Genomic DNA, 12983 nt, shown 5'->3' with positions numbered 1-12983 from the left:
TTATTTTATGGGATGTTCCCAGACTGCTTTCCCCAAAGCCTGAACAATTCACATTTCCACCCACAGCGTATAAGAAGACCCTTTTCCTATTTCTAGCTAGTGACAGTATAACCGTTCCTTTCACGGTTTTGCTACGTGTAGAGCTGGCTAACTTACTGCTATTTTAATTTGCATTTTCTGGATTACTCTTTTCGGCAACTTTTTCTTTTTGATTCAAGAAATATTAACCGAGCCCCTCTGGTGTGCCAGGTGGTATGCTAGGCACTGGGACAGAGATGACAGAAAAACACTGTCCCTTTCCCTGGGGCGAGGCACAGAGGCAGTGCTAAATATAAATAACTACGTGGGCGTGCAAGGCCTCAGTGTGACTGTGTGCCGTGAGGAGGGCACGGGCGCTGGCGGAGGGCTGGGGAGAGGGCACGGGAGCCTGGGGCCCAGATAACAGACATCAGAGGACCTGCCTGCTGGCCAGCGGCTACTGCTCACCGGGATCTGCTCTTCGTTCTGTAAGATTCTGCATGTTCTTCTACTGTGTTTGTTCTCTTTCTTCTTGTCAGTGGAGAAGTGCTCTTTGACATCGTGGGTCGTCAAAAGTTTTCCCCCGATCTCCTGCTTATCTGCAGACTCACTGGTATGTTTGGTACACAGAAGTGTTTAATTTTTAAATAGTTAAAAAAGGCCTGCCTCTTATAGGTTTTTAATTTCTTGCCTTTACAGGATGGTTTATCTACCCTACACCTAGGTTGTAATTATAACCTAGATTTCCAATTTTTTTAATTGTTTTAAGAAATCATCACAATTTTTAAACAATGAAGGTCTAAGCTTCCAGATGAACATGCAGTTTACTCAGCACCACTTACAAAACAACTCGACCTCAATGAACTAAAATATTCCTCTTAGAGGCAACACGCGCCTTCGTGTTCAAGGGGCAGCTCTGGAGCCTCTACCCCAACCCCAGCCTCACCACCTAACAGCGGCCTGGCCCTGGGCAAGTCACCTAACCTCCGAAGCGTGAAGACGTCCACATCAGAGCTGTGGCAGTAAGATGCCCACGAGACCTAAGATGAGAGCTGCTGAATGAGCAGCAGGACGCAGGGCGCTGGGACTCGGGGGGGGCTCAGGGGGGCCGCGCTCCAAGCGCTGCCACTGGACACTCCGAGGACCGGGCGCAGAGCGAGAGCAAGGTGGCGGGCGGGGCCGCGAAGCACCAGGAAAACCAGGAGAAGGTGGAGTCACAAGCCAGGTCCACACAGCATTCGGGAAGGAAGGAGTTACTCAGCTGTGCCAGCACTGCCCACCAGGGGCCAAGCGAGAGGACAGAGAACTGGGTGCCACTAGGCGGAGGTGTCTGTGAGCGACGAGAATGTTTCAGTGCAAGAGCAGGAGGAAGCCTGACCACGCCAGGACCCACGGAGCCAAATGGCGGAGCACACAGAATCCATCCCTGCTTCTCCTCACCCCACCGGCCGGATGAAAATAAACTTGCATGGGCTTCCCTGGTGGCGCAGTGGTAAAGAATCTGCCTGCCAATGCAGGGAACATGGGTTCAAGCCCTGGTCCGGGAAGATCCCACGTGCTGCGGAGCAACTAAGCCCGTGTGCCACAACTACTGAGCCTGCGCTCTAGAGCCCACGAGCCACAACTACTGAGCCCACATGCCACAGCTACTGAAGCTTGTGTGCCTAGAGCCCGTGCTCCACAACAAGAGAAGCCACCGCAATGAGAAGCCTGCGCACTGTGACAAAGAGTAGCCCCCGCTCGCCGCAACTAGAGAAAGCCCACGTGCAGCAACAAAGACCCAACACAGCCAAAAATAAATAAAATAAATTAAAAAAAAAGAAAGGGGGACTTCCCTGGTGGCACAGTGGTTAAGAGTCCGCCTGCCAATGCAGGGGACACAGGTTCAATCCCTGGTCCGGGAAGATCCCACATACTGCAGAGCAACTAAGCCCGTGCGCCACAACTACTGAGCCTGTGCTCTAGAGCCTGTGAGCCACAACTACTGAGCCCGCGTGCCACAACTACTGAGCCCAGGCGCCACAACTACTGAAGCCTGCGTGCCTAGAGCCTGTGCTCCACAACAAGAGAAGCCACCGCAATGAGAAGCCCGCGCACCGCAACAAAGAGTAGCGCCCGCTCGCCGTAACTAGAGAAAGCCACATGCAGCAACAAAGACCCAACGCAGCCAAAAATAAATAAATTAATTTAAAAAAAAAAGAAAAATGTACAAACTCGAATTCCTGAGACTCCACTATACTCTTCCATGCTTTTATATCTATATAAATACAATATATGAGTGTTTTTACAAGTACAAAGCACAAGACACAAAAATATACATTTGAACAAATATCCTGACAATACACACACACAAAAAGAACTATCAGAATGGAAGAATTTGCGTGCTTCAATGTTGTTGTAATATTAAATATGGACATTTTTAAAGAATAAAATGCAATTTATAATCAAATGATTATAATACAGAAAAGAACAGCCATAACACAGGAGAGAATATAGGAAAGACAGCATTCTTTTATCATCACTGAGTTCCCTTAAGCCTGAGCTCCCTTACTGAGTTCATGACTCCTCTCCATCCAGAACTCTGTTCCCTTTCTGTGCCCTCTGACCTCGTCCTGTGCTCACTCAACACCAGTCAACTAGAGCCCGATGACTACAATGGCTGTCACTGATAACACAGTCACTGTACTAAAATGGCTCTTGTAGATCTCACCACTAACGTACAAACTCAGGCTGTTTCTCCAGGGCAAGATGAGCCCACAGACCCCCGAGGCGTGGACCACCCGGCGAGAGCGTCGCCAGCCAGAGACACCCTGACCCCCGAAACAGAGTAAGAAATGTCACGAGACGACGATTCTTCCCAGCTTCTTTATTCTTCTGCTTTAAAACACCCCGAACCCAAAGGCCAGGCTGCAGTGGATCTGAGAGGCTTGTCTCACACCCCCTTGCTGCGCGCCCTGCAATAAACTCTCACTTTGTTGCAAACTCCTGCTATCAGAGTCTGGCTTTCTGTGCTGCGGGCACACGTCACACTATGAGAAGCAGGATGAGATGACAGGTGCTGCGAACCTGGCTATGCATCAGAATCCCTGGGGCTTGTTACAAGACAGCTTCTTGGGCCCTGCCACGAGACAGGCTGAGCCCCAAGGCTGCATGTGATCCTGGTGTAGCCAGCCAAGCCACTAGGAGAATGACGACGCAGGTAAGGCTCAAGAGCTTTGGCACTTGCTTGTCTCTACGCAGGAAGGAGTGAAAAGCAGGACGGTCTGCTGGAGGAGACTTAGACTAGACGCCCAGCTCTGTTCTAGGATGGCAGCAAGGACTAACTAGGAGTGGACTGATCTCTACTGAGGCCCCGGCACTGCCTGGCGCTTTGCTAGCCCTGGAGTAACCCTCCATGAGCTCTACCTTCATGGAGGTTCTAATCTAGTTGAGAAATTAACACAATCCACAAATAAACATGAATAGGCAAGTTAATTTATCAAGATGTTAATTTGTGTTTTGTGCTTGTTATCATAGGAAAGCAAGGTATTTTTTTTCCTTGTCCTTTCCAAGGGATCTTACAGAGTGTGAGATCCATGTCTTAGGAGCTCTTCTTTTACAAATGCAAAAAGAACAAGTTGTGAAAACCAGAAGGCCATACAGGCCTATTCTGAAATGGATGAAGGCAATCAGTTTTGCATTTACCAAAAGATGTCAAAATCCGGTCAAAGACTCCATCAGCATTACTGACAGTAATAATGCAAATGACTCTCGTCCACAGAAGTGGAAACCGTGGAGGTGGCCCAGCCGCTGACCCACGTGTGCATGGTTTTTGATTCTCCTTGAACTGGTTCTAACATCTTACTGATTCCCTCATTAATTAATGAGTGAAATAAAATCTTTGACCCATGTTTGTTTTATATTTGTATGTCATGTTTTTATCTTTTAAGAAAATTATTGTTAAACATGTTATATCTACTTGCCTAAATTATGGTTAGTTCAAAGATGTTTCTCTATTTTTTAGCAATGAGAAAAATTCCACATTAATAGCTAATGTTCTAACATGCACTTAATTAATGTGCAGTTTGTAGCAAGACTAAATTACTGCGTGTGAGTTGATTCTCTCTCTTTCACTGTCAGTTTGCGAAGCGCAGAACTGTTCACGTGCATACCTTGGGCGCACCATCCTTCTGTATCCCTACGTCGTTGGTGGCAATTCCTTTCACGCTACCGTCTTCATGAAAAAGGACCTAGAATGAAAACACGTTTGGTTATCACCTAGGGATTCACAACCGCTTGCAAAGAAACAATAAACAGCCTTCAATTTTTAGAAGGTGAACTTGTTCTCAAGGTTATAGAGACAAAGGCTTAAGAACGTTCCGGCAAAAAAGGCGATGTGCTTCTAAGCTACTCCCTTCTAGACAGAACAGAACACAGCTCAAACAGCTGGAAATGAAGGAAATGCCCCGACCTGGTGAGGAAGAACAGGGAGAGCTGCCAGAGGACAACGAAGGAGCCGGGAAGATGCAGCGGGAAGCCCTCTGCCGAGTTCAGGGGTCAAAGGCATGTGCACAGAACTTGGGGTCAGGGCCCGTGACAGGCTGGACCGTCAGGTGGGCGGCTGAGGACAGTGTCGGGAAAGCCTCTGTCCCCAGTGAGCCCAGACCCCAAACCAAGAGACCAAACAACAAGACAAAACAGAGAGGGGCTGAAGGCAGCCCAAGGGTGATTAAAGTTTATTTCTGGACCACAAAGAAGAGGGAAAACTGGTCAAAGGTATGATTCTGGAGATGAGAAATAGCAATTCTCTCTCTTATTTGGTTTCTGTTTCCTCCGGAGGAAAAATGCTCTTTGGACAGGAAAGAACAAACTGTACACTAGAATCTCAGCAGAAAGCACGGGAGAGGAAAGGCGAAACAAGAACCAGCAGCAATGGATTTGACACCTTGAAAACAAATCCACAGTAGTATGTGGCTATGGCCTGGACCCGAAGACGGCCTCGGTGTACAAAACCTGGGGAGGAGAGGAGAGCTGCAGGGGACCAGAGAGAGACAGAGAGAGACACGGAGGGAGAGAGAGCGCACGCGAGCGGGCACGTGTGCAGATACACTCAAAAAGTGAAAATCATGGATGCTACAAAACACCTACTTGTGACTTTGATTCCTGTCGAACACAGTTTAATTGGGAGAAATGCAAAACCAAATGCATGTGCATGAACTGGGAAACCAGAAATCAGTAGCGGCAAGTGTAATGCAGGGACCATGTGTTTTATTTGGTTTATATACTGTACAGTTAAAAACAAAGTTTTTCAATTTTCGCTTGTGCCAAAAACAAGAGAACTCCCTCTCCCATCCAGATTTTTTTTAGCATTTCCTTTAGAAAACTGTAAACCCTTTCTCTGTCTCTCTTAGATATATGGGAGTCATGTTAAAAGCTAAGTAAGACTCCTGCCAGGTCTGTATCTCAGCAATGTGTTTCTTGGGTACTCGGGGACACATCTGAGATGTGACCGTGGAGGAGGATGGTGGCCGGTCTCCCTCTCTCTGGGGGAAGAGTCTGGGCTCCGTGCTGGCCTCCGCGTTGTCACTTCCCGCTTGTCACAAAGATACAGGACGCTTTACTTGTCCTTTGGATAGAGACGATTAACGTGCATGTAATGGACCGTATCTGCCTGACTCTGTAAAAGGGTGAGATTTCTTTCTGTCTCGGCGACCTCCCTAGCAGATGGCCTGTAGCTGCCCTGCAGTCTTGGCAAGAAAAAAACTGTTTCATTCTTGTTTATAATATGTAGGGGTGATTTTTCTGGGCTGGCAGGAGATTTTATTTTTAATAATTTCCCCAATAATATTCAGTGAGAAGCTACAGTCCAATGTGGCTGCCAAAAGAGTTATTTTGAGGAAATTACTGGAAGAACAGTTTCCAGAATGAAGAGGGTAATGGCCCTGCTGTACAGCAGGCTTGAAGTAGTGCAGACATTCTGGGTGCCACTTAGAAAGGGAATAAAAAGGGAATGCGGTCAGAGGAGGGCAAGGAGAATACTGACGGGACTTGAAATATGTAACGTGGTGGCTTCAAGAATGGGGACTATTCAACTGGGAAGAGAAAAGCCACCTGCGAAGGTGGGGAAGGAGAGCAGGGCATAGTTATAACTGGAGAGTTCTCCCTGGAGGAGGGCACAGATTTGTTTCGCACAGTGTAAAACAGTAAATAAACGTCTCCTCAACTTAAGGAAGAGAGTCTCACCAACAAACCAAACATCAGAGATATTTTCCATCCTTGAAGGTGTTCAGTCCTAAGCTGGACAGTCACTTGATGTGACGACAAGGACTTCAAGTGCTCTTGGGTGAGATCTTGCTAAGATTTCTTCTGATCTTGCAATTCTAAAATCCTACGGCTTTTTGAAAATATACATCTATTTACCTCTGTACCCATCGTGGTTGCTTTTCAGGAGAAACAGAGACCGCGTCCTATAAGCACTAAGAACAGGGCTGCACAAACCTCCGCAGCCGCGTAGCCGGGGTACACTTCCACGCCCAGGGCTTCCGCCTGCTCTCCCATCCAGCTCACCAGGTGTCCCAGGCGCACGATGTAATTGCCGTGATTGTTCATTGGGAGACCTACAGATACATGCTTGGTTTACAAGTCTGACTTTTTATGGGTAAGACATCTCAAAAACAGAAATTCTTAATTTAGAAATTCTAATCAGTGTCTAATTTCTACATAAATACACACACATCATCTTATGGCCATAATTTCAATTTATTTTCTAACAATTCTGGTCTAGAGTTCAAATTATTACATAGAAAACGACATTACAGACTAAAAATTCCTGGTTGCCCTACAAGACTATCTCAGTTCTTCTAGACTGGAAGACAAAAGCACTGGGCTCTAGGCCTGCTTTCTTCCCCACAAGCTAGCTGTGAAATTTTGGTTAAGTCCTTCGAGTCTCTGGGCCTTAGTTTTCTCATCTGTAAAAGGAAGGGATTCCACCCGATGAAATGTAGCTCCTTCCAGCTGTGGAATTCTGTAAGTCTATGAGTATTTATCATTCCTCACCTGGGAGAATTGGCACAGGAATTCTATATTTCTCTGTCAAAATTCCAAATCTATCTTCTGTTACGGGAGTGTTAAGTGGAGCCTGGAAACAAAAGGAGGAGAGAGAAGGACTTTTTTAGTTCATATTTGTGAGGTAAATACAAATCATAAACTACTGTGTCAAAAAGGAAAGGGAACTATCCTCCTCCCGTTTCTTCCATCACTTCCTTTGGAGAACCTGGCACTGTAAATCCTTTCTCTCTTTGAGAGGCATGGGAATCTTTTTAAACCTAAATAAGCCAGTTTGCATCCCAGGAATGTCTTTGCTGGGGGCCTTGGAGCCACCTTTGAAAGTGAACATCAGGGGGGGCTGGCTTCCTGTCTCCCTGCCTCTGTGGGAGGTGCCCAGGCACCTGCTGTAACTTCCTGCTCCATGGAAAGACAAGAGTTTTAGTTTTCGTCTGGATAAAGGCAATTAACAGGTATGGAATGGATTGGAGCTGCCTGGCTACATAAGGCTTTGATGTGAAAAACTTTTTCTTTTAGAATTGCTATTGTGTCACTAACAATTCAGTGATACCTATTTTTGACGTAACACTGAAGAGAGAAAGTTGATCAGGCAAAGTTACAGCATTTCTAGTTTCAAGGAGCTCACTGCTTTAGAAAGAAGAGCATCGTTCCTGTGCTAAGCAAGCCCCACGTCAGCAAACCCAGCCCTGACCTTAACCTCATTCAGTCCCGGCCTCTCCAAGGAATGTAATCTTACCCGTCAGCCTCTCTACCAGTCCCCGTGAGGCACCACCTGGAGCCCCGCCTGGTAGGCGACAGTGCCTGAACTAACCCTTTCCCCCCCCCCTTTTTTTTTTTTAAATCGTAGAGTCCTAACCACTGGACCGCCAGGGAGTACCCTGAAATAACCCTTCTGCTTATGACTGCCGTGCCCCGCCCCCTTTCTGCCTGTAAAAACCTTTCCTTTTCCGCTGCTCCTTGGAGCTCCTTCTGTGTGCTAGATGGATGCTGCCCAGAATCACTGAATAAAGCCAGTTTGATCTTTAAATTTACTCAGGTGAATTTTGCTTTTTAACCATCTTTACAGACTATGTTCACAGATACTAAATATTCTAACACTGAATACCTTGAACAGGTGTAATAAAACCCATCTTACAGGGTTTCCCTGGTGGCACTGTGGTTAAGAATCTGCCTGCCAATGCAGGGGACACGGGTTCGAGCCCTGGTCCACAAAGATCCCACGTGCTGCAGAGCAACTAAGCCCGTGAGCCACAACTACTGAGCCTGCGCTCTAGAGCCCACATGCCACAACTACTGAGCCCGCGTGCCACAACTACTGAAGCCTGTGAGCCTAGAGCCCATGCTCTTCAACAAGGGAAGCCACCGCAATGAGAAGCCCACGCACCACAATGAAGAGCAGCCCCCGCTCGCCACAACTAGAGAAAGCCCGCATGCAAAAATGAAGACCCAATGCAGCCAAAAATAAATAAAACAACAACAAAAAAAAAACCCCCATCTTACAGAAGAAAAAAACTGAGATGCATAGAGTACAATATTTTAACCAAGGTCATACAAATGATGACTGCAGTAAAACTAGCACTTGATTCTCTGTGCATCATACCAGTGACTTTTCTGCTTGCGTTATAAGGGGTCTTATTAATGTATTTCCTTAGAAAATTAGATTAAATTATCCTGCTTGGCTTTAGATACTGCAGTGTCCCAGGAAAGTTATAGAACACTTTATTAAGAACAATGATATAAACACCTATGGAACAAGTTAGGAAATACCCTCAAAATCAAAAAGCTGTATTTATTCAAAGATCTTCTACTTATTCAAAGATCTTCTCAAGATAATACCTTCTCATAAATCCAGTACACAAATACTATGTGCAGAAGGCATTAAATAAAAATGAGTTAATAGCTTAAAATTTTAACTATATTTGATATGATTCAAATTTTTTGGCCCTTTTAAAATCAAAAACCTATCTACAAGTATCCTCTAAGAGACAGAACTGGGTGAAAAGGTTTTCCACATTCCTTTCATTTGGAAACAGAGATGCAATAAAGACGAGACTGGGTATAAAAAACTACTTTTCATACTCCCTTCTCCTTCCAGTCTGGGAACAGCTCTTGGAAAGCTCGTGGGTCCAGGCAAGCCCCCGAGAGTGTGTGCGCGCCTATCTGAGCAGCTTTCTCCACCAGACACACCCGGATGTCCTTCTCGTGCTGGGCCGCCAGCTGCTTGAGCCGAGCGGCTGCTGAGAGCCCCGCAGGGCCGGCACCCACGATTACCACGTCTGCCTCGTCTGCAAACCGCTCCATGTTCACCCCTGGAGGGGAGAGGGTTTAAACATACGTAACATCTGTAACTCCATTTCTGCTTTGCAAAGAAGTTCATTTGTACCATTTTTTTAGATTCCACTCACTTTGCTGTAATGCAGAAAGTAACACAACACTGTAAATCAACTATACTCCAAAAAAAAACACATATCAATTCTGGGATGACTATTACCTGATAAAATTACAGGCTGGGTTACAAGTACCCACTATCCTTTAGAGCATTATTTATAGAAATAACCCCTCTGCTTCCCATGAGAATTATACTAAGTCCATTACTGTCTTAGTTTATTGTTCTCTTAGGTTCTGTTCGAGGACGTATCTTATTTTAGCTTCCATAAACCAACTTTTATTACTGAGATTTATTATTATAAGTTTGCAAGCATTTGCTTATCTAAATATTAATATGTAACAGATTTTGTAAAGTTATAAAATATTATTAGATGATTTTACACTATCATGAAAAATATAGTATTTACCTCCACAAAATGATACAAACTGTCTAGAAAAGTCTCAACAATTTTACAGAAATGACTACTTACCTTCCCATCGCTTGTCCTTATCCCGGGGATGAACAGTATAGTGGGTAGTGATTCGAGGTACCGCAGAAGTTGAAGACCATCTTGCAGCACACAGAGGTAGATAATTTTTCTTAATTTGTAAGGCATGAAAGCACTGGTATGCTGTACAAAAATCATGAACAGTATTATTTTTCTAATTCGTTTTTCTCAGGAGTAGATTGAAAAAAAAATTTTTTAAAGCAAAAAAAAAAAAAAAAAATCTACGACTGGGGATCAGATCTGGCTTCTGTTTGGTTCTCTGTTAATTACCCTAAAACCTTAAACAGATCACTTAACTGCTATAGATCTCAGTCTCCTCATTCAAAAAAGTAAAGGGCTACCAGGTGATCACTAAGGTACCATCTTGTTTTTGTTTCAGGCCACGCCACGCAGCTTGCGGCACCTCAGTTCCCCAGCCAGGGATTGAACCCAGGGTCACGGCAGTGAAAGCGCTGAATCCTCACCACTGGACCGCCAGGGAACTCCCCCACTAAGGTACCACCTTGACCTGAAATTGTATGAGTCCACGTGATGCCTTCTCTTTGGAAACATGTATATCTTCTGGACACATCAACACTGCGGACTGTCAGTGAATGGTTACATCTACGCTGCAGAGCCGTTAGCTGTGAATTGTCTCTTTCCTAGGTGAATTCAGCTGGCTTTTCCTCAGAAAGCAGTGTTTTCAAATTATAACATTTTAAAAGTATCTAATAAACTAATTTATTCAATTTACCTCATGTCAAGCTTCATCTATAAACAGGATGACCATGTAATTTATCACCTAAACTGGATACTTTGAAAGTAATAAGAGGCAGTACTATTATGCCGGGACAAGGTGGCAAACTGCATTTTATGGTCAGCTTCCTCTTAAATTAAGTGGACCCTGCCATATAGCAGCATCTTCTGAGAGCCTCAAAAATGTATCTATTCTCTGAGTTAGCAGATAGGATTTTATGGAAATAAACAGAAGTGTGCAAAGATTTATCTGCAAGAATGCTCATTAAACCTCTGTCACCCTTAAACCTTCACCTCTATCTCCTCCCTCCCTTACGTGAAACCAAGCACATCAAACCTCACAGAAAGACAGAAGCAATTAGGTGGGAACTGTCTCAATTCCTGGCAAGAACGTCTAATGTAATCTGTATTGTGTCCGTCCTATGTTCACTCTCTCAGGTTATAATAAAGAGATGTCTTTTCTCCTCACTTAGAGTAATCCTTCCACCTGGATGACGAGGCTAACCCTCCCCATCTTCTTAGAGACATTCCTACGTCAAAGACCCCCCTAACTCCTGTATCTTCAATTTCTCACTCCCTTCTCTGGTACTCCTCTCCACGGCTATCCTTCCCTTAATAAAAGAAGGGCAGAGAATCCCACCTTGGGAACAGCCCTGAAAGATATAAAAACTTATATTTGTAGCTTAAATAATTAAAAGTCTGTTATGGGAGAAGGGATGGAATAATCAAAGGAACAGAATAAAGAGTTTAGAAATAGACGGAATACACTTAAGGATCTGTCATATGATAAAGACGCCATTTCAAATAAGGAAGAGACAGTTCCTCATTAAATGGTCAGAGACAGGTAGAACATTTGGAAAAAAGTATACCTCTCTCCTTATATGAAAATAAATTCCATTTGATCAATGATTTTAACAGGAAAAGTCAAAGTATAAAAGTTTATGGTGGGGCTTCCCTGGTGGCGCAGTGGTTGAGAATCCGCCTGCCGATGCAGGGGACACGGGTTCGAGCCCTGGTCTGGGAAGATCCCACATGCCGCGGAGCAACTACGCCCGTGAGCCACAACTACTGAGCCTGCGCGTCTGGAGCCTGTGCTCCGCAACAGGAGAGGCCGCGATAGTGAGAGGCCCGCGCACCGCGATGAAGAGTGGCCCCCGCTCGCCGCAACTGGAGAAAGCCCTCGCACAGAAACGAAGACCCAACACAGCCATAAATAAATAAATAAAATTAAAAAAAAAAAAAAAAAGTTTATGGTGACGACTTCCCTGGTGGTGCAGTGGTTAAGAATCTGCCTGCCAATGCAGGGGACACGGGTTCGAGCCCTGGTCCTGGAAGATCCCGCATGCTGCGGAGCAACTAAGCCCGTGAGCCACAACTACTGAGCCTGTGCTCTAGAGCCCGTGAGCCACAACTACTGAGCCCGTGCTCCACAACAAGAGAAGACACAGCAATGAGAAGCCCGCGCACCACAACGAAGAGTAGCCCCCGAAGAGTTTCTCATCACAACTAGAGAAAGCCTGTGCACAGCAACGAAGACCCAACGCAGCCAAAAATAAATAAACAAATAAATTAAAAAAAAGATTATGGTGATAGATCCACAAATTATTCGATTCTCTGCTTTTGAGTGTGGGCTGAACTTAGGGATTAGCTTCCAACAAGTAGAGTGTGGCAGGGACAAGTACTAACTTTACAGTGGAGAAATATGACAGACACTTTAACCAAGTGATCAAGTTTAACATTACCAGCAGTAAGACATACTGGCATCACATGATGTAATGTGGTGAGAAGGGCTCCTCACCTCTGTGCTATACCTCCCCCAAATCCACAACCTTAGTCTAATCGAGAGAAATCACCAGACAGACTTGGATGGAGGGACCTCCTACAAAATGCCTGACCAGTCCACACTGCAAGTGTCCAGGTCATGAAAGACAAGAAAAGACAGTGGAATTACCACACTGAAGTAGACTTGATATGAGAAGACGTGACAGCTGAAGCAGTGTGGGGTCCTGGACAGAAAAGGATCTGAATAAAGTCTGTAGTTCAGTTAATAGTACTGCACCAATGTTAATTTCTTACTAACTGTTCTACGGATATGAAGTTAAGCTGGGTGAAGGGTGTATGGGAACTCCTCGTGCTATCTCAAAAAAAAAAGGGTGTAAATACTTGTGACCTTGGATTAGGCAATGGTTTCTTAGCTATGACACCAAAAGCACAAGCAACAAAAGAGAAAACAGATACACTGTCCTTCATAAAAATGATAACTTTTTATTTTTAAAAGATACCAACAAGAAAGGGAAAAGATAACCCATG

The 12983-nt window shown here is 45.0% G+C and overlaps 1 protein-coding gene across 2 annotated transcripts in view; it reads right to left on the bottom strand.

The window, feature by feature from the left end:
- The window catches only part of ETFDH (electron transfer flavoprotein dehydrogenase), a 38272-nt gene that overhangs the window by 13389 nt on the left and 11900 nt on the right, over positions 1-12983 (bottom strand). The window contains exons 2-6 of one of the 2 annotated variants that reach the window (XM_068542386.1): positions 9921-10061; positions 9142-9371; positions 7054-7135; positions 6496-6614; positions 4170-4247 (exon numbers count right to left, since the gene is read on the bottom strand). In XM_068542386.1, coding sequence (XP_068398487.1) covers positions 4170-4247; positions 6496-6614; positions 7054-7135; positions 9142-9371; positions 9921-10061 — 650 coding nt within the window. The remainder of the gene's footprint in view (positions 1-4169; positions 4248-6495; positions 6615-7053; positions 7136-9141; positions 9372-9920; positions 10062-12983) is intronic. The other variant, XM_068542387.1, reaches the window with a different exon arrangement.

Source organism: Eschrichtius robustus, chromosome 4 (assembly GCF_028021215.1).
Source record: "Eschrichtius robustus isolate mEscRob2 chromosome 4, mEscRob2.pri, whole genome shotgun sequence".
In the NCBI taxonomy this organism is placed as follows: domain Eukaryota; kingdom Metazoa; phylum Chordata; class Mammalia; order Artiodactyla; family Eschrichtiidae; genus Eschrichtius; species Eschrichtius robustus.
This window is presented reverse-complemented; position numbering and strand designations above follow the sequence as displayed.